We start from the raw sequence: 21,613 nt of genomic DNA, 5'->3' as shown, positions 1-21,613 counted from the left end.
TTTCCTCCCACAGTCCAAAGATGTGCAGGTTAGGTGGATTGGCCATGCTAAATTGCCCTTAGTGTCCAAAAAGGTCAAGTCGGGTTACAGGGATAGGGTGGTGGTGTGGGCTTGGGTAGGGTGCTCTTTCCAAGGGCCGGTGCAGACTCGATGAGCCGAATGGCCTCCTTCTGCACTGTAAATTCTACGAGGATGAGTGAGAGAGAGAGGAGCAAATATGATTAATTTTAGGAAAATGTGATGTCCCTGTCCCCTTACCTTTTATGTTTCACGGTAAAGATTCAATGGGAAGTTTCATATATTTTAATGAGCTCAGGTATAAAATAATTCAGTGTTTTTCAAACTTTTTTTCCGGGGACCCATTTTTACCAACCGGCCAACCTTCGGGACCCAACCCGGCTGACCTTCGCAACCCACGCCGGCCGACCTTCGACCCACGCCGGCCGACCTTCGCAACCCACGCCGGCCGACCTGAGCGACCCACTATTTTCTCTGACCTTGTTTGCTGCTGATAAAAATGGAGGAAATGGTTTTGGGTCCCTTTGGCCCCCGTACACGCTCCTCCAATGGAACCTGTTGGATGAAGGTGAAGCCTTCCGGTGTCAGAAAGTATGGAGTCTCCATCTGTCCAGAGTTTTGAATTTTTTTCCTGTAAAATTCTATCAAATAACCCCCCCCCCCCCCCCCCCCCCCCCACCGAACTTGTAAATTAAAATTAATAAAATAAATGAAAAAAGGGCAGCACGGTGGCACAGTGGTTAGCATTGCTGCCTACGGCACTGAGGACCTGGGTTCGAATCCCGGCCCTGGGTCATTGTCAGTGAGGAGTTTGCACATTCTCCCCGTGTCTGCGTGGTTTCGCCCCCACAATCCAAAGATGTGCAAGTTAGGTGGATTGGACACGTTAAATTGCCCCTTAATTGGAAAAAATAATTGGGTACTCTAAATTTAAAAAAAAATGAATAAAACCCCCCCCCGAACTTATTAAAAAAAAATTGATAAAATAAATGATAAAAATGAATAAAACCCCCCCCGAACTTGTAAAAAACAAAATAAATGAAAAATATAAAAATTAAATGAATAAAATGAATGAATAAAAACCACAACAGAACTTGTAAAATAAAAAGCTGCAACTGTTTAAAAAAATAGCGGCCGCACTGCGCATGCGTGTCCGATGATCGGAGCACATACGCAATGCGGCCGAATATCTTTTCTTCCACATGTTCGCGGCCGCTTGCAGACGGCGTTATGAAAAGCCGGCTGCTGCGTGGGGATTTGTGCGATCGGGAGCGCCGCGGACAACGGCTCCGCGACCCTCCCGACACCCGCCCGCGATCCACCCCGGGTCGTGCTCCCGACTTTGAAGAACACTGAAATAATTTATACTTATTTATGAACAAAACAAATAGGATATTCCTTGACTAAGAAAATTTGCGTGTCAAAATCATTTTACTGATGTAGTCTGATTCTCCAGTGTTTTGTGTGCTAATTGTGCAGTGGTCGGTGATCTTGCCTTTCCCGGCTTCACAATAAAATGTTTTAACCACTGAAAGAGAAAAAAAAATAAACGACAAGCAACCGGGCTAATGAAACATAACTGGCACAGCACAGATATGTCTACAATTGAGTATCACAACTGTGGAGAACTGATATCAATTGAATGTGCAGGATATTTGGTTAGCTAGCAGCAAATGCTCAAGGGTTAGAGAGGCTATGGGAGGAGATTGAATGGAGGTGTAAGACTGTGATAAAGGGGAAAATATTGATCTCCATCTAACCTCTTAAATCCTTAATATTCTTAAAGACCTCAAGTGGGTAATACCTTAATTTTCTATACTTAAGTAAATGCCAGCTCAGTCTATGCATCTGGTCATCAAGATTTAACACTATTAATCTGCTGTAATTCTGCTGAATCTGCACTGCATACCCTCCAAGTTCAGTGTATCCTTCCTAAGATGTGGTGTCTAGAACTGAATGTACTCCAGATGCTGAACCCAGAGCTTTTGTACAACTGTAACATAACTTTCACCCCTTTGAATTCCAATCCTGTTTGTAGGTATGTGGTTCATGAATGTTATTCGAACTGAGAATAGGGCCTTTGATACAAAATATTGATACTTGCATTCAATTGCAAAAGAAAAGTCTTTTAACACAGTCCGTTACACACTTCCTACAGTCTTTGGGAAACCTACAACAATTTGAGTTGTGGTGCTTGACATAGAAGAATCGTGAATGCCAAGGGACTCAATATCACACACGGCTACTTGCTGGTTCACAGTCTTTTGCTTGATGGACAGGTGAGACTGTGGTGTGTGTGGAGAACGAATAAAGAAAGATGCTGATCAATCTCTTATTCATTTGCAGTCGCCACATACTGGAGGACCCTGTAAAATATTGGTTCCCAAACTATGGGTCACGACCCCGATAATGGGTGCAGAGGTCACATTTGGGGTCGCAAACTTCCCCTCTCCCGAGCAGCAATGGCAACGGTGGGAGGAGACTTCCCAATCCTGAGGCACTGATGGGAATGCCCTGGATCCACTGAATTAATTCCACCAAACGGCACGGGGAACATGGTGGGCCAAAATGCTCTTTAGAATTGGAAAATATTTTTAAAGTGGCAAATGCCAAGCGGACGCGGGATGTTGATGCGCCGACTTGACACAGGCAGAGGCTGGCAAAGACCGACAGAAAGGCGTTTGGGAAGTGGTGTTATCGAGGTAATGGAGATTGAGGAGGTGAAACTCCTTGAGTCAGCATCATATCAGCTATTGCCAGGATCAATTGGTCAAACACATTACTGCAAGAAGATTGGGGCAGTAATGATTTGTATAGGTGTGCAACTGTCCTGTATATTCTACCATTCAGACAGGAAAGTAGGCACAAAAATGAGCATTTGACCAAGAAATCAGTTGAATATTCAATGACCAAAGTTACTCTTATTAACAACTCTTGTGCTGTCTCCTATCCTAACCCCAAAAGTTCTAGTGGTCGAGGATGGTACCCAATTAAGGTATGAAACTAATCCTTTTCAATCTGCTCTTTCTCCACGCACTATAATGAGCACTCATTAATTTTAAGAGCTCCTGCTAAAAGGAAAAATATTTTAAAATTAGTTTTTTATGAACATGCATCGTAACTTTTTTCTTAAACTACACAATTTTAATTCCATCGATTTTGCAATGTATCTGCTGGAATAATTTCTCGCTAATTAGTGTGCTGAAATGCAATCACCGCAACTAGTCTGTGGCTAAATTCAATGTGGCACTTACAATGCAGGTATAAACCTGGTGCCTTATGTTAAAACACCTTAGCCAAGTTTCAGATTTGCACCCTCCTGCCTGCATGGCATTTGCTATGCTGTACATCTAATCCTCACGTTGTAAATGTGGGAAAATGTTATTTTAGACTACATAAATATATGTTAAATGGAAATATCAGGGTGTGTGCTGGTGAGGATGCCATTCTGGAATAGGAGAGGGTTGGTTGGCATCACTGTCTATGCAGGCACATCTGTATTAGAGTTGCCAGGGAGCATTTCCCCATTTAATACTCCTTCAGAAGCCAACAACATCCTGTCAGTGCCAGGCTCTTCCTTCTCTTGTCTCTGGCGAATCCGGTTGTGGATTAGAGGGACAAAGAACAAAACTGATCCCCCGACGATCGGTGGAATTCCAGCCAAGTAAAAGGCCATTCGATAGTTGCCTAAGCAATCAAACAGAATTCCTGCACGGAGTAAACAGGCCAAAGATTGAGCAAGTTAGTATTACACTTCAACATCAAAGCTGGAGCTTAAATTTAATAAGCCGTTAATCTATCTGGAAAGACACAGTTTTGGCAACACTGCTTAGTCAAGTAATGAATGTGCGAGCTGGCAGGGTCTATACATATCCAAATATCAGTGATCATTCCCCCCCCCATTCCTTCTGTCCTGAGCGCTGAATTTGATGTAAAACTCATACTCAATTTAATGGAACCATAAAACATTGCATCTGTCAAATTGAAAGGATTTTGCATAAAGAACAATGATAATGTTCACTCAAAACAAAGTTTTTTTTCTCTGTCGGTTAATTTGACCAATAATCTTTCCTCAAGCTTAAAAGAGAATAAGAGGCGTAACTACAAGTTGATTATTCTATTAAAAAAGACTTCAATTCCTGAATGAAAAGGTGAAGCAGCACAATGAACAGGAAAATTAAACAAAAAACAGAAAATTCTGGGTAAACTCAACAGGTCTGGCAGCATCTGTGGATGTAGAAACTGAGGCAACATTTCAGGTCCCTACGACTCTTCTGTCATGTGAGAGTACCTTTAAGAAATGGGTGTTTATCAAATAGTTGCAGTGATGTCGGAGTGTGGGTGGAGCTGGGCTGTCTGTCTTTCACTTTTGTTTTGAGCTGGCAGCTACAGGGTGTTTTAGTTTTGTTTTCAGAGCTGGTTAGCTGCAGGCAAAGCAATAAGCTGTATAATGATCTCTTTCTAAAAGCTACAGACTGTCTTCAGCTCATCTGAGGATTTCAAAGTAATACTTGTTTCTGTAGAGAATTTAAACCTGCTGTCTTTCTTTGAAAAGGGTTTAATATATGGATGTTATTAGGAAGGTTATGAAGGGTTACTTGTAGAATATTGTATCAGTGGGGATTATTAGTGTTAATAGTTGTTTAGATGTTTACTGTGTGTTTACAAAATGTTAACTGGTTCACAGAATAAACATTGTTTTGTTTTAAAAGTACTTTAGATCTCTGTTGCATCACACCTGCAAAGTAGGCCCTTGTGCTCCCCATAACCACAATCTATTAAAGGTTGTGGGTCAGGTGAACTCCATGATACACTATGGGGTTCTCTAAATCCTGGCCCATAACACTTCTACAGAACGAAAATGACCGAAGGACAATGTTAATGTTCTGGAAATAAAGCTGATGGAATATCTGTGGGAGTGGCTCACATGTTTTATCTATTAAACCATTTTATTTTTATTATTTGCTCCAAGGACGTACCAAGTTTCTACTCTGGGTTCCTACTGCTGGAATCGAGACCAATTGCATGAACATTAAAATTTGGTAGAACTAGCCATTCCGCACCACAGATTCAGGCTGTGATTGCTCCCACCTGAAGAATTCCTGGGTATTGGGCATGCTATCAAATGGAGTCTAGTTCCTGCCTGAAGGACAAGGAGGTCGAATGAGACACCTTGTCCATTCCTATACCGATCCTACATTACAGCCAATGGATTTTTAAAGGGTATTTAAATGTGCATCAGGTGTGGCTAATCCTACAATGAAACATGATATTCAGCCTATCCATGTTTGTGCCGCTGTTTTTCTCCATGTGCACATTCCCCATAAACTTTGACATCCCTCTACTTCGAGTAATTAGGTAATTTTCCAGAAGAATGGATAGGCTGTTTCAGTGTGGATTTTGTTTTCCATACCACACTGGTGACGGAGTCTGACCATTCTCACTGTTTGCAGTGTGTGGATTTACATCCATCTGTGTGCCTTCCATTGGAAATCCTTGGGAGTGAAGTTAGTTCTTGCTAGAAGTACAAAGTGGACAATAGTGAATCGCGTTTTGTACCCTATGCAATCTTCTTTTCTAATGGCTAGAAAATGGAATGTGGTGCATTGTAAAGCTGGGGGCTAATTCAAATTGGCCACTCTTTCATTACTGTCAAAGGCCAATTTTACCATGCCTATCCCCCTTCTCCTCCAAGAAGGGAAGTTGCCTAAGTAATTTTTTCAAGCTCTAATCATAAACCACTATGGTGCCTCTAGCTGTGCTATAGAATATGTCCTAGATTATTTATTTATTTTAAAAATAAATTTAGAGTACCCAATTATATTTTTTCCAATTAAGGGGCAATTTAGCGTGGCCAATCCACTTAACCTACACATCTTTGGGTTGTGGGGGTGAAACCCACGCAGACAAGGGGATAATGTGCAAACTCCACACAGACAGTGACCCGGGGCCTGGATCGAACTCGGGTCCTCGGCGCTGTAGGCAGCAGTGCTAACCACTGCGCTATCGAGCCGCCCTGTCTGTCCTAGATTATAACCAATTCTAGTTATCTCCTTCCCAAATTGTTGTAACTTTTGCTACTTGGCTGTAAGCGTATAATGAAATATTCTATAAAAAATAAGGACCGGATCCCATGACTTTAAAATGGTACTTGAATTATACAGATGCTCCCCAGTACAAATGGTGTGCCTCAAATTCACCTTCATGATACTGCCCTCTCTCCTAAGGCTGTTTCATTGGGTTGCTGCAGACAGCCCACATAGATACCCAACAACAAAGCAAAAAGAACTGCAGATGCTGGAAATCCGGGACAAGAACAGGAAATATATTGCTCGCACTCCAAACAGATCGGGCAGATAACAGATGTTCGGATTTCAGTCATTTGGAAACAACAGGCCAGATGTGGCTGGAACAGGGCAGCTGTTTCTCGGACTTGCTCCTAGCAATTTCTGGAAGTGCGATGTGATAACAACGCAGCAAGACCAGGTCAGCAGTGACACTGGTGAACAACGGCCCAGATATCTCCTTTACCAAAGGGGGGGGGGGGGTGAAAGGAATGGGGAACAAACAGAAGAAGCACTGAGAAGGATGGTAAATTAAAGTGAAAATTAAACTGAAGAAAAGGAAAAGTTGCATTCGAAGAGAATGAGAAATGGGACAGCGAGAACGTTTTCTTAACTTTTAGAAATCTGACATTTTAAAAATCTTAACAAGTCAAAACCTGAAGGAACGAGATTCCTGTTATAATTTAACATTTTCTGATGAAGAGAGGTTGATTGGCAGTTGTTGACAATTGTCATGTTAATAGGATACTTATGCTATTATTTACAGGACATAACTTCCTGTGGCGAGTTAACCGGGCAATTAATGCGCAGATCAGCAACTTCATGAAAATCGTGTTGTTGTTATGGATGAGATGCTGTTTTGAAAAGGTAATAATGGAGCGATGCAAACTGGCCAGCACAATTCAAGGATTAACCCTCCCTCAGCACAACCTGCTGACTGAATTGCGCATTAAGGGCATTGTTCCTGTGCCATTATTTTCTCAGTCACATTTAGCACAGTGGGCTAAACAGCAGGCTTGTAATGCAGGACAATGCCAGCAGCGCGGGTTCAATTCCTGTATCGGCCTCCCCGAACAGGCGCCGGAATGTGGCAACAAGGGGCTTTTCACAGTAACTTCACTGAAGTCTACTTGTAACAATAAGTGATTATTATTATTATCTGGCCCATTAGTTTACCTGTTCCCTTAACAAAGGCTGCCCAACCCATCGAGTGTTTCCAGCAGTTTCTGTCTCCCCCTCCTGCCTGCTCAAGTGGGTGTCAGGATATAGGAACGAGTAGCCTAAGCTTGACCATTCCAGTGCAATTCCAGCCTTTTTTGTTTCTATTGAAGGTGTTATATGATTTCATGTTTACTTAAGTGAATAACCAATGTACAAAATCTTAAAGTAGCTTCCATTCTTGTTCTGAGGCATTATCATTGGTTCGTATCAATAGTGGATTAGCTTAAATTCCAAATACAGAGATTGGGAATTCCTTCAAATGATGCCCGGGCATTTCGATTACCAGATTAAATAAATCTTATCCTAAATTTTTTGGATTCTACTTGAGCATTAAAAAGAAAATGGGGATTAAGAACTTTTTTAAAAAAATGTAACAGAAGATGTGAATATCTTGTGTCTTTTTACTCCAACCCTAAATTTTACTCCAACCCTAAATGTATCTCAATTTTACACTAGTCTTAGGCTACCTATCAAGAAATAAGTGTTGAAACAAATGCCACTTCTGTTTGTCACCAACCTGCAATGGGTGGTCCTGCAGTCATAGGAATAGCCATAAGTCCCAGAAGGAAGCCAATAGCCTGTGATGCCTCCAGAGGTCCAACAAGCTCAAAAGCAATAGGGGCCATAATGGTGATGAAACAGCCGTCACAGAGTCCCAGGAAAATACAGACAACAATGACACCTTCAAAAACATTGCACAGTGGTATTGTGATGGACATAAGCCCTAACACCCAAAAAGATGCCACCTACAAGTGGAAAACAAAAGAATTACTTCCAGTTATGCCATTATTCATCAGAAATGAATATACTAAAGTGAACATTAAAAATAATAGCCCAAGTAGTACGGTAGATTACCATTAAACAGCTATACACTTAATAAAGCACCTTCACAAAGGTCTGTGCTGCATAGAAGCTATAAGAAAAAGAATTGAGGCACAGATCTTTCATTGAACAACCACTTTAACTTATAGCTTTTCCTTGTACGATATTTTTTCACGTTGGCACACTAACAATTCACAGGGTTTATAATATTTCTTAACAGTTTATGCCCACAGCACCTTTTATGCTATCTCTACTACTGCAACAACTAGTAAAAAGTGAATGTTGGCAAGCTATTTGATTTTATAGGGCATCACAGCTGATCCTGTGCCAATCTGGAGGTGGGTTCCCAATTGCCCGACTTGAGTATCGGGATTCCCGTTTGGGCAGAGAATGGAGTGTTGCCCGAAAAACGGGATCAACACCCGGTGCCAAACCCATTGCGATGCTCGGATCCTCCGTCGTCAGTGGCAGCGATTCGCCTGTATCTAAATCTGATTAACGGCTGGGACCTCAATTCTCCACCCCCCCCCCCCCCCCCCCCTCCAGTTATGCCCCACCCCTCACACTCAGGTGTCACACGGGCATGATTTGGTGCAAGTATTTACAAGCGGGACCCAGGCACCACAGCAGTTGAGGGGGAGCATGAAGGAAAACAAACTTTTGAAACTTTTCGGGCTTGGTGGGGGGGTGTAAGCCTGGACCTCGGAGTAGTGGGGAACAAGTGTGTGGACTCTCGGTGTTCCCCTGGGATCAGGTTACCCTGGCTGATACCCCCATTGCTACTATAAATTCATTTAAACCCATCCCACTCACTTAACTGCTTATCGGCTCCTTGACGTTGAAACTACTCACTGCTCACAGAATGCTGCAAATGCTCTGAGGACTACTGGTCATGTGGCAACCCACCCTGCCCTCCCATCTGGACACCCTCGTACCCCAGCAGCACCATGAAGGCATGGGCATGACTGTGCTCAAACACCAGCCCACCAGGTGTTGCACTCTCTATGCACTCCTCAGAAGCGCAGCCCCATAACAGAGGAAGCAGGGAATTAGCATAGCTCAGCCCCAAAAAAGGACACATGCACTGGGCCATTGGAACCCTCTCTGGCTCACAGCCCCTCTCGTTATAGTGACGCTCACTCAGCAACCAGGAGAATGTTTACCTCACCAGTGACATTATCAGCTAGCCCACCCCTGAGGATGATGAGCTGACCCCAAGCCCTGCAGGTCCACCACGCTCCTGACCCCATCCATCCATCCCATCGCCGGCCAAGAAGCCGGACCAGCTCTCTGTCACAACTTGTGTGTGTAAAGCCCAGGCTCCACATCACACCACAGCTAAGGTCCCAGCAAGCACACACATCCCTCACTCACCCCCAGACCAGTCTCCTAGCTTCGCGCCACATGTCTGCACAGTACGAACGTCTCCACCGTACAACCAGTTGCCACCATTCTGGCGGGAGAGCACAAGATTCACCCAGTGAGTAGACCCACAGTAGGCCGCACTGGGAGAAACAGAGCACGGGCCACACCATCGCTAACACCAGTTGCAGCAGCCACTAGTAACGCAATTGCAGGGCTGGGTGATGAGGAGAGAAGCTCCCCACATCACAGGGATGCAATATGGACTACATCATCTTAAAAGGGGCCCCGGGGGAAAGGGGGGAGGGGGGGGGCGGCCTTAACCTCTATGCACCGGGCTCAAACCAAGGCTTGAGAGAGACCCTGTGTGGTACCTCCGCGTGCAGGTACATCTGCGCTATCCAGGTTGCCCTATGCACCGGACATCTACATCCATTACCTTCAGCCTGGACCAGGCCCAACAGGATGGCCGAGAAGCTGGATTTTCCACCATCCCTGGTATGTCATAGGTCCAGGGGCGATTGGTGGCACACGTCACCCTCCGAGCACCGGTTCGGTATGGGGTGCCCTTCATTAACAGGAAGGGCTTCCACTCCATGAACGCGCAGTTGGTTCTTGGCACCTTCGAAGCGCTCTCTCAGTGAGGAGTTGGTTACTGGGCGACAAGGGTCAACCACTGAGGTCATGGTTAACAACACCTGTGCGAAAGCCTCATACTGAAGCAGAGAACCGTTATAGTGACGCTCACTCAGCAACAGGAGAGTCATCCAGTGATGCATCGGCGTTCTGTAGATGCCCTTCTGATGCCTGAACCAGTCCGGTGGGGCGCTCCAGAGGGTCCCGAGCATCGTACGCTACACAACGTCGTGCAGCAATGGGGTGACATTCTAGAGGAGGAGGAAGAACGGCAAGCCTCAGCTGACGAGGAGGATGATGATGGTTTCCAGGAAGATCCAGGCGAGGCTCCAGAGCTGGCATGGTAGTCCACATAATGTGCGATCCAGGGCCGCCACAAATGGGTCAACCTCAACACCTCCCGAATTACCAACTAGGAGGTCAGGCCACCAGCAGTTCCACCACCCTGTGCAAAGCCTTTTCCACTCCCCCCACCAACTCCCCATCACACCTTTCCTTCTGCCTTAATCCTTCCACCCCTTCCCTCCTCCTATCCTTCCACTCCTTCCCATTACCACACCTCTCCCTCCAAGGGTCCAACGAGCATCACCACAGGGTGTTGGCCCTGGGTTGGCAGTATCAGTGGTTCTTGTCCATGGGATGGAGGATGATGACAACTTTCTGTGAGATGAGCGCTGGTGCTCCTCATTGTCTGACAAAGTCTTTGAGATAACATTCCATTGTCCGCCGGTATGATCCCTGCATATGTGCTGACAATTCCTTCTCACGGGTCCAAATATGAAGGGCGACGGGGGGGGGGGGGGGGGGTTTGTGGTAGATGGTGAACGGTTGCAGCTCACTCATTGGGGATGCTGTATTACAAGGTGGGCTCACACTGCTGCCCCCATGCCCTGCCACTTTCAGAGGGTGTAAACATGGGGACGTTCATGTGTCGTGGGTGTCCTGCACCCCACCCCCGGCCCATCCGACCACTGCACAACACCCAGACCCAGCCCATCCTTCACACCCGTGAGACATAGGTTAGGGGTAAATTGGACGTGTGGTGCAAAAGTGTTCAATGGTGACTCTTTGCAACATGCACGTTCTTCCCCCTTAGTATCTACTCTCTCCTACACCCATGCCAAGTTCAATGGCGTCCCGCGGTTCTGGCTTCACCACTATCGAAAACAAAGAGGATGCTCGGGGTGCACTGGAGGCGATGAACCTAAAATCTCTCAATTTAGTAGTGGCCCGGGTGGCAGATCCTGGCAACTACCCCGAGAAAAAGTCAGATGTCATGGTTGTGGCTCGAGGCAGCACGAATCTTGGGGAGACGGCTGTTTCCGGAGCAGGGGAGGCAGCAACTATGGAGGACACAGCTCCTATAATCAGTGACATGTTATTCGACTACACCTCCTTCCTTTCAGTTACAGGTGCTTTCTTGTCTTATTGTTTCGGAGAGAGATGAAGATCTGTTCATTTCCCAGCCCTGTGCTTCCACAGTTAGATTATCATTGGCCAATCATTTCTCCCCATCTATGTCTTTAATCACTCTCACCTCAGAGATCACCTCAGCACGGTTGCACAGTGGTTAGCACGGTTGTTTCACAGCACCAGGGTCCCAGGTTCGATTCCCGGCTTGGGTCACTGTCTGTGCGGAGTCTGCACGTTCTGCCCGTGTCTGCGTGGGTTTCCTCCGGGTGCTCCGATTTCCTCCCACAGTCCAAAGATGTGCAGGGTAGGTGGATTGGCCATGCTAAATTGCCCTTAGTGTCCAAAAAGGGTTAGACTGGGTTCTGGAGATAGGGTGGAGGTGTGGGGGTTAAGTGGGGTGCTCTTTCCAAGGGTTGGTGCAGACCCAATGGGCCGAATGGCCTTGTTCTACATTGTTAGTTCTATGTTCTATTTGCCCAAACCTGTAAAAAAACTATCCAGGGATTCACTCCTGTTAAACATGAAGGTGATCCTTAAAAAAACACATCTCCCTGCTTCTCTCCGCAAATTATTGAACAAGGAAGCGTGTTCTCGTGATTTCATGTGGTTGAGGGGAACAGCCAGCGCCAACTCTCAGTTCACAACCCAATAACCTTCAGTCCGTAAAACCAGCACTTTTGGTAAAATGATACCATCAAAAATGGGATTTGCGGGCAGCACGGTGGCGCAGTGAGTTGCATTGGTGCCTCACGGCGCTGAGCCCAGGTTCACTGACCGTGTGGAGTTTGCACATTCTCCCTGTGTTTGCGTTGGTTTCGCCCCCACAACCCAAAGATGTGCAGGCTAGGTGGATTGACCACACTAAATTGCCCCTTAATTGGAAAAATTGAATTGGATAATCTAAATTTATTTTTAAAAATGGGATTTGCCTGTATTTACAATTTTAATACTGCAATAGAAATCAAAAATCCTAAAGTATAACTTGCAATTTCACCGTAATCATTCTGCACCGACTACATTTAGGAAATAGGAAATCAAATAGGAAATCAAGGCAAACGGGTAGCGAGTAGGAAAGTGGAGTTGAGGCAAAGGATCGGCCATAATCAGATTGAATTGTAGAGAAGGCTCAAATGAAAAGGAGTATACTCCTGCTTTTGTTTCTTGCATTCTTATGGTCTGGGCTGGTTTAGCACAGTGGGCTAAACAGCTGGCTTGTAATTCAGAACAATGCCAGCTGCGTGGGTTCAATTCCTGTACCGGCCTCCCCGAACAGGCGCCGGAATGTGGCGACTAGGGGCTTTTCACAGTAACTTCATTGAAGCCTACTTGTGACAATAAGCGATTTTATTATTATTATACTGGGATTGTAAAGCCATGAATATTGACTTTCAAAATGGCTCGCATTGTAATAATCTCACTGTTTATTGTTCTTGACTTATCACACTGACTTTGAACATGTGATCTTGATTAGCACCTGGGCGGAGTTTGTTAAATTGATAACTGAATCTACTCTTGCTTGAATGAGTTTGATGACTTTCCATTCAACTTTCTAAAACTATTTATATATTATACATATATTAATTCTCGTGTTAGGAAGTTGATGATATTTCCTGTTCTAACATACTCTCTGGTGAAAAACATAGTAACTGATCCCAGCTTGGTACAGTTAGAACCCTTTTAAAGCCACCAAATTTTGCAAAAATCACTGAACGCTGGTCCCATGGCTATTCAGGCCCTGATCTGGAGCCCCAGTCATACTTTTATATTCACTTTGTTTGTACTCGGACCCAGCAACTTTACCATAAAACCCTACAGCGCAGTCATTTGACCGCGCAGTCGTTTGCACCGACCCTCTGAAAGAGCACCCTGCCTAGGCCCATGCCCTATACCCGCTATCCTGTAGCCCAGCACATCTTTGGAGACTAAGGTGCAATTTTAGCACTGCAACTCACCTAACTTGCACATTTTTGGACTTTGGGAGGAAACAGGAGCCCACGGAGGAAGGAAACCCACACAGTCATGGGGAGAATGTGCAAACTCCACACAGTCACTCAAGGCTGGAATTGAACCCAGGTCCCAGGTGCTGTGAGGCAGCAGTGCTAATCACTGTGCCACCATGCTGCCCCAATCTCTTCCTCTTCATTCAGTTTTTGTGTGAGGTGCAACTCTTTTATGACTTTGACCTAAATGATTTTGTGGATGCCAGTTTGCTAATATATCTTTAATTGGAGTGTCTTTTTAAAAAAAACAAGGCTATGGGCTCATGACTTTCCAATCTGGATTAATTTACGCAAATCGTTTTTAAAAATTTTCACCAGGGAAATCCAGACAGCTCTGTAACGATGAACATTGGAGATACATACACTTTGAATAGAAAATTTAACTCTTCTTCCCGACAATGAAGCATTTGGTTTGGATTGATTTACCTGCAGGTAGATCTTCTTGGGTCCAGGGATACTGTCACCAATTTGCCCAAAGGCCAGACGTCCAACACAAGACGAAGCTCCAATGCAGACCAATAGTATCCAATCTTTCTCTGTTTCTTTGAACTCTTGTTCGACATACTTTACCTGCCGCCAAATCATGCAAAGGATGTTAGAATCAATATGACAAGCTACTATGGGGCTTCTGACAAACTGAGCAATCATATTGTCCAGGAGATAATGTCTGGAAACTATGTGGGGGTTCTTCCAGGCTTTTGCCTTAACCCGAGGGGAAATGGCATGAAAGGTTGTTCTTGGCACTGCTTCGTCAGGCAATCCACTGATCTTCTGTTTTTAGCAGGATATCCAGGAACATCCATTAATTTCTAGGCCACTATCTGTTTTAATTAGCTGCACTTGTTATTCATAAGCATAAGCTGTCCAGTAAAGAGCGTTAGAAAAGACGGAGGCATTGGGATCTATTTCATACAACTAATTATAATTCATTTATACTTCATTTTGGGAATCTGCACATCTAATTTAAGCTCATGGGCAGCACGGTGGCACAGTGGTTAGCACTGCTGCCTCGCAGTGCCTGGGTCCCAGCTTCAGTTCTGGCCTTGGGCGACTGTCTGTGTGGAGTTTGCACTTTGTCCCTGTGTCTGGGTGGGTTTCCAACCTTGCTAATATGTCACTAGATAGACCAAGTCTAGAGAGATTATCCGTCCTCTTCCCATGTTTCAGAGTCAAATTCTTTCAATGTTAAGAAAGGATACTAATCTTTGATACAACAGAACATAGATGTTTTGGTTAAGCATGTATAAATATGTAATACATAACACTCATTTTGTCTGTCCAAGCTGTTTTAATTGGTCAATTTAAGGGCCGTGACTGCTGGCGGATTTAGTTGGTAGAAATGCCTGGCGCACACGGAGGCGCGTGAGGCACACTGGGGATTGGAGTGAATGTTGCAAAGGCCCAATGTTGATGGCAGTGGTGATGGGGTGGGGATGCCAAAAGTAACAAAGGGAAGGAGAACCCAACAGTAAAGTTATGCTGCCAAGAGAGAATGTTTCCATCAGGAATGATACGGGATTAATGGGAGGAATGGGAATGGAATGCAATCGGGATGGCACAAGATGGTCAAGTGTTGGGTTAAAAATTGACTAAGTATCAGGGGAAATTATTCGATACAGTTTGTTACTTGTATCATGAGAGTATCCCTTTAAGAAATGTTTATTCTTATCACATGGCTTCAGTTATGTCATTGTGTGGGTGGAGCTGGGTGTGGATCTGTGAGGTTTTACTTTCGCTTTGAGTTTGGACTGGTTTGAACTGCACAGGTTGAAGGAAGTGTCTCTCTACATTTTAAAAGCTGTTTCCAGACTGCTTGGTGACTTAAAAGAGATAATTGCTTTCTAGAAGGAATTAAAATCGGCTGTTTGAAAAGGGAACAGATTATCAATAGCAAGTCTTATACCAGTGAGGATGCCGTGTGCTGGGTCAAGCCTTTGAAAAGGGGTTTCTGGTTTACTTGGATTTTGTTATTGAATTGGAGCAGTTAAGGGGGAATTCATTAAGGGTTATACATAGATTACTGTAGCTGCGTGGGGTTTTAATGTTCGTAATTGATAAAAATTCTTGTTGTGTGTGCTTATACAAATGTTAACTAAATTCTTCACATAAAGCTTGTTGTTTTGATTAAAAGCGCCTAAGAAGTCTGTTGAATTTCCCATTGAAACCACCCCACAGGAAACCCACGGGCGGATGTGCGCTGCCGGCGGGAAATGAATCGCAACGGCCGGAGAATTCCAGCTATAGAGTTAAGGGCAGCACGGTAGCATTGTGGATAGAACAATCGCTTCACAGCTCCAGGGTCCCAGGTTCGATTCCGGCTTGGGTCACTGTCTGTGCGGAGTCTGCACATCATCCCCGTGTGTGCGTGGGTTTCCTCCGGGTGCTCCGGTTTCCTCCCACAGTCCAAAGATGTGCAGGTTAGGTGGATTGGCCATGATAAATTGCCCTTAGTGTCCAAAATTGCCCTTAGTGTTGGGTGGGGTTACTGGGTTATGGGGATAGGGTGGCGGTGTTAACCTTGGGTAGGGTGCTCTTTCCAGGAGCCGGTGCAGACTCGATGGGCCGAATGGCCTCCTACTGCACTGTAAATTCTATGTATTTGCAACAGTTTCTTAAAACAATATGTTCTGGAATCAACCAGGGAACAGACTAATGTAGGCCTAGTCGTGTAATGAGACATGTATAATGTTAATTAATGACCTCATTGTAAAGGATCGTCCAGGCAAGAATGATAATAACGATAGAATTTCACATTCAATTTGAGGGGTGGGTGTGGGGTAATGTCCATCAGACTGAAGGGGGGGGGGGGGTTCATGTCGGACCAAAGAGGGGGGTGGAGGTCAGACCGGATGGTGGGAGTTGGTACCAGAAAGGGGGCACAAGCCAGAGGTGGGTGGGGGGGGGGGGGGGGGGGGGGGGGGGCGTGATGGGCCATGTTTGTTGGGGGTGTCCCGTGCAAGGCTGGGTCTGGGCTTTTTAAATAGTTGCCCCGGTTAAAAATTATTTTGTTTCCCTCTCACTCTTTCAGAATACCTATCAGGCTAAAATTGGCATAAACAGTTAGGGACGGTACAGTGGCACAGTGGTTAGCACTCTTGCCTCACAGTGCCAGGGATTCGGGTTCAAATCCGGCCTCGGCTGACTGTGTGGAGTTTGCACTTTCTCGCCGAGTCAGCGTAGGTTTTCTCCCAGTGCTCCGGTTTCTTCCCACAGTCCAAAGATATGCGGGTTAGGTGGACTGGCCATGCTAAATTGCCCTTAGCGTCCAGGGATGTGCAGGTTATGTTATGGCAAAAGAGGGCAGCATGGTGGCGCAGTGGGTTAGCCCTGCGGCCTCACAGCGCCGAGGTCCCAGGTTCGATTCTGGGTCACTGTCCGTGTGCAGTTTGCACATTCTCCCCGTGTTTGCAAGGGTTTCGCTCCCACAACCCAAAGATGTGCAGGCTAGGTGGATTGGCCATGCTAAATTGCCCCTTAATTGGAAAAAATGAATTGGGCACTCTAAATTTTAAAAAATAATTTTTTTTAAAATAAATTAAAAATGTCACGGGGATAGAGCAGGGTGGATGCGGTAGTGAACATGGGTAGGGTGCTCTTTCGGAGGGTATGTACAGACGCGATGGGCCAAAAAGCCACCTTCTTCACTGTTGAGATTCTATGGTTCTATGACTTAAACGGAGAGACTGGAACATGCTAGAATACAGAGGGATCAGGGTGTTCTTGTACATAGTCACAAAATGTTACAGGTAATTGGGAAGGTAAATGGAATGCTGTCCATTATTGCAAAGAGGGTGAAGTGCAAAAGTAGGAACGTTTTGCTACTGTTGTACGATGAAATCACATCGAGAGTACTGTGTGCAATTTTGGTCGCCTTATCTAAGCAAGGTTATAAATGTGTTATGAGCAGTTCAGAGACGGTTCACGCGAATAATACCTGGGATGGGTGTTACCTTATGAAGAAAGGTTGGACAGGCTGGGTTTGCAACCATCAGAGTTCAGAATGAGAGGTGATCTTATTAAACCATTTAAGATCCTGAACATCTTGACAAGGTGGATGTTGAAAAGACGTTCCCCCATGTAGGAGAGACCAGAATGAGGGGGACACATTTTTAAAATATGGGGTCTCCCATTTAAGATGGAGATGAGGAGAAATGATTTCTCTCAGAGAGTCGAACGTCTTTGGAACTCTGTTCCCCAGGCAGGATCATTGAATATTTTTTAAGGCAGAGGTGGATAGATTCTAGACTAACAAGGGAGTCAAAAGATACTGGAGTTGGGGGGAAAGTAGAATTGAGGCCACAGCCCTGGTCAGCCATGTCCGTATTGAAAGGCGGCAGACCAGGTTTGAGGAGCTGAACAGCCTATTCTAGCTCCTAATTTGTGTATTCCTGTTCCTTACGATGTTACGGCAGCTTTATTTAGGTTCTCCAGAGAGAGAAATTTTGATTCTGTCAAAATCTCTTTGGTGAAAGTATAGCTAGGAATCCTGTAGTTAAAGGATTACCATAAAGATGCTCATGTGTCTGTTAATGTTTTGTGGATCTCTGCGAGGTTTAAACATTATTTCTTGTGGAAACTCATATTAACATCCTTCTTACACAAAAATCTCAGTGTTCTGCCCCATACCAAACATGTGAACACATTTTCTAAGCTGGCACATCAGTGTTACACTATCAGAGGTACTATTTTGGGGGTAAGATATTAAACTGAAGTCCCATCCACCATCTCTCAGATGGAAGTGAAAGATCCATAGTGCTAGTTCAAGAGGAGCTGGCAATTCTCCTAATGTCCTGATCAACATTTATCCAACGCCACAAACAGTATATCTGATTATGTATCTCGTTGTTGTTGTGGGGCCTTACCACATCCAAATTAGCTGCTGCATTCACATTTTCAGCTCCAAGTTTATTTGGGATTGAGTGTTTGCACACATGTGGAGTTCTGCCCACTTGTCTAGTTAATGTTAACAAGGAATAGTCATCAACCCATAAAAATACTAAGTTTGCTTTGAATCCGCTCGCATTTTACTGCAGTCATTGCAAAGTAAAAGTAGTGTCACATTATATCTGTTAAAGCAAATCCTTATGTCGTGTGCAGATTAATTATGTTTTCACATTTTAAAGTATCAATTCAATTGATTGGCGGTGTCTGTCATTCATCCAATTGGGCAGAAGAGTACCAGATCTTCTGTGCCAAGAACCATTTCGAAAAGGTTTATTACTGAAGAACAGTAGCAAGATTGCTGTACTTACCAAGTGAACGTATGGTACAAAGTAACCTAGGACCGCAGTGGCGATTCCAAAGGCCCAAACCCTGTATGTTACCTTCCTGAATACTCTCAGATTTAGGTATCTCCTGCATTGGTGAAGGCAGTTCAGATTTTCTGTTTTGTCAGGTGTCCTTCTTTCTTCAGCAGAAGGCAACGGTAACAGAGGTTTATATGTCAAGGATAAAAGTATCTGTATGAACATGAATACACTGAGAATCTGCAGCGTATGAGCTAGGCCCAGCGTCTTTCCAATCTTCTTTAAGAGAAAAGGCATGGTGATGGAAAACACACTGCTGCCAGCTGTCATCACTCCATTAGCGAGGCCTAACCGACGTTTAAAGTAATGACCAAGAATGACTAGTGAAGGCTGGAAAGCAAAAGAAGATCCACATCCAAAGACAATTCCATAGGTGAAATACCTCAGTTCCAGGGACCTGTTGGAGATAACGGAAAAATGTATTACAGCAGATAACTTGGCTCCTTATATGAAGCTTCCGCTCCTATTTAAGGTCACGAGCTCCCCCAGATAAACTTACTAAAACTCCAGATTTCATTTTATCGAATTGTATGAAGAACCCATTCAGTTACAGGGAAATGGGGACTGACACTAACTGTCCCACTCCACTTGAACCAGACAGCCAGGGTACATAAAATAAAGAATGTTTCTGCAAAGTGCCCAAATTGAAAGTACCTGTGTGATTAAATTATGAAATACTTGTTCACTGTGTAACCATTAAATACAACACACAATCTTCATTGACTCCAGCGCAGGATAATGGAATCTTCAATTTGTGTCTCTCAGAGTGAACTATTAAAGAAGGTGAAGAGTTTAGGTGAAATCCATGGTATTAAAATCATCCACGGGGCACTGGGATATACATTCCAGGATTTTATTCCTTTGCCATCTGAAGTTATAATGGTAAGAAACATTTGAACAGGTTTTCCCGGGAATATGGATTTGAATCTTTAGTTCCAGAGATAAAGGAGTGGGGATTTGTCACTGAAGTACAGATGTTTTTAAATGGCAAGATAAGATGCTTCGGAGTAAGCTAGGATTCCAGGACCAAAAAATGTAAATGTAGATAAAAATGAGTGAAATATAAATTTACAGTGTGCTCATCATTGAATAATCTATCCCAACAGTTAGTGGAGCCAGACACATTATGGACTTCCAACTTCTAGGCTGCACTTGGATGAGCTGAATGGTCCTTTCTCTTCTGTGGCAGTTCTTGTATCCCTAAGATTATTTTATTCTATAATAATCTTTATTGATGTCACAAGTAGGCTTACATTAACACTGCAATGAAGTCACATGCAGCAGCAGTGGGAGACATTGTTTAACTGCCTCTGGCACTGATAATTAAAACCTCCTGAATTAAAATTTATCATGAACTTCAAATTTTACATTTCAACGGCTGAGCAATTTATTTGCTTAGTTAACAACAATAAATTTTACCGGTGTGCACAATTACCGCTGAGCCTACATTTTTAAAGTCACGGCAAGGATATTATAGACTCAGAAAATTCACCCCCGCCCCGCCTGCAGCCACAACACTTCGACAGTTGCCCCCCCCCCCCCCCCCCCCCCCCCCCGCCCCCTCCTATTTTTGTGTCATCTGCAAACTTAGCAATAGTACATTCAATTCTCTCGCCCAAGTCATTAATATATATTGTCAATAATTGTGGAACCAGCACTCATCCCTGTAACACTATTGGTTGCCATCCTGAAAATGCCCCTCCCCAACTCCCTGTCTTCCATCAGTTAGACAATCGTCTATCCATGCTAATATACTACCCCCAACACTATGGGCTCTTATCCTAGTAAGTGGCCTTTTGTGCAGTAACTTATCGAACGTTTTTTGGTCATCCAAGTATATTGCATCTACTGGTTCCCCTATATCTATCCCCCTTGTTACCACCTCAAAGAATTCTAAACATTTGTGGGGCATGATTTTCCCTTCATGAAGCCATGTAGATCCTGCTTGATTTTATTATGCATTTCTAAATGTTCTGCCATTACATCCTTTAACATGGACTCTAACATTTTCCCAATGACAAATGTTAAGCTAAGTGACCTATAGTTACCTGTTTTCTGCCTCCCTCCCTTTTTAAATAATGCTATTACATTGGCAGTTTTCCAATCCACAGGGACTTTTCCAGAATTTAAGGATTCTGGGAAGACTACTACCGGTGCATCTATTGGCCGGGATTCTCCGCTATCCGCGGGGAGGGCCGTACCGGCGCCGAGGAGTGGCATGAACCACTCCAGCGTTAGGCACCTTCGCACCTTCAGGGGCTAGGCCGACGCCGAAGGGCCTCGCTGGCCGGCACGAGTTGCCGCATGCGTGGGAGTGCCAGCGTGTTCTGGCCTGATCCCAGCGCATGCGCATGGGGATTCTTCTCCGCGCCGGCCATGGTGGACCATTACAGCGGCCGGCACAGAGAGAAAGTGCCCCCATGGCCAGGCCACCGTGGGGGCCCCCCCAGAGCCAGATCCCCCCAAGCCCCCCTCCCGAGGACCCCGCAGGCCGCCCGGAGAGCCAGGTCCCGCTGGTAAGGACCTTGTTTGATTTACGCCAGCGGGACTGGGCGAAAATGGGTGGCCACTCGGCCCATCGCAGAGCGGAGAATCGCCGGGGGACAACTGCCAACAGCCCCCGACTGGCGCGACGCGATTTCTGCCCCCGCTGAAACACCAGCGCCGGAGATTCCAGCATCCGGCATCGAGGCGGGCCACACTTAGAATTTGTTTAGCACTGGGGAGTTGAAGTTAGAGATCAGGCTGATATTTTGAAAGGGTGCCCCGA

At 44.9% G+C, this 21,613-nt stretch overlaps 1 protein-coding gene across 1 annotated transcript in view; it reads right to left on the bottom strand.

Moving 5' to 3' along the window:
• Positions 1-1,063: 1,063 nt before the first annotated feature.
• LOC119952401 (monocarboxylate transporter 8-like) overlaps positions 1,064-21,613 on the bottom strand; it is a gene marked incomplete at its 5' end in the record, with an annotated part of 80,119 nt that continues 59,569 nt past the window's right edge. Inside the window, 4 exons of the mRNA XM_038776121.1 lie at positions 1,064-3,726; positions 7,822-8,050; positions 13,964-14,107; positions 18,790-19,240. Of these exons, the coding sequence (XP_038632049.1) occupies positions 3,500-3,726; positions 7,822-8,050; positions 13,964-14,107; positions 18,790-19,240 (1,051 nt within the window). The remainder of the gene's footprint in view (positions 3,727-7,821; positions 8,051-13,963; positions 14,108-18,789; positions 19,241-21,613) is intronic.

Source organism: Scyliorhinus canicula, chromosome 17 (assembly GCF_902713615.1).
Source record: "Scyliorhinus canicula chromosome 17, sScyCan1.1, whole genome shotgun sequence".
Lineage (NCBI taxonomy): Eukaryota > Metazoa > Chordata > Chondrichthyes > Carcharhiniformes > Scyliorhinidae > Scyliorhinus > Scyliorhinus canicula.
Note: the sequence above shows the minus strand (reverse complement) of the source record. Positions and strands in the feature narration are given on the sequence as shown.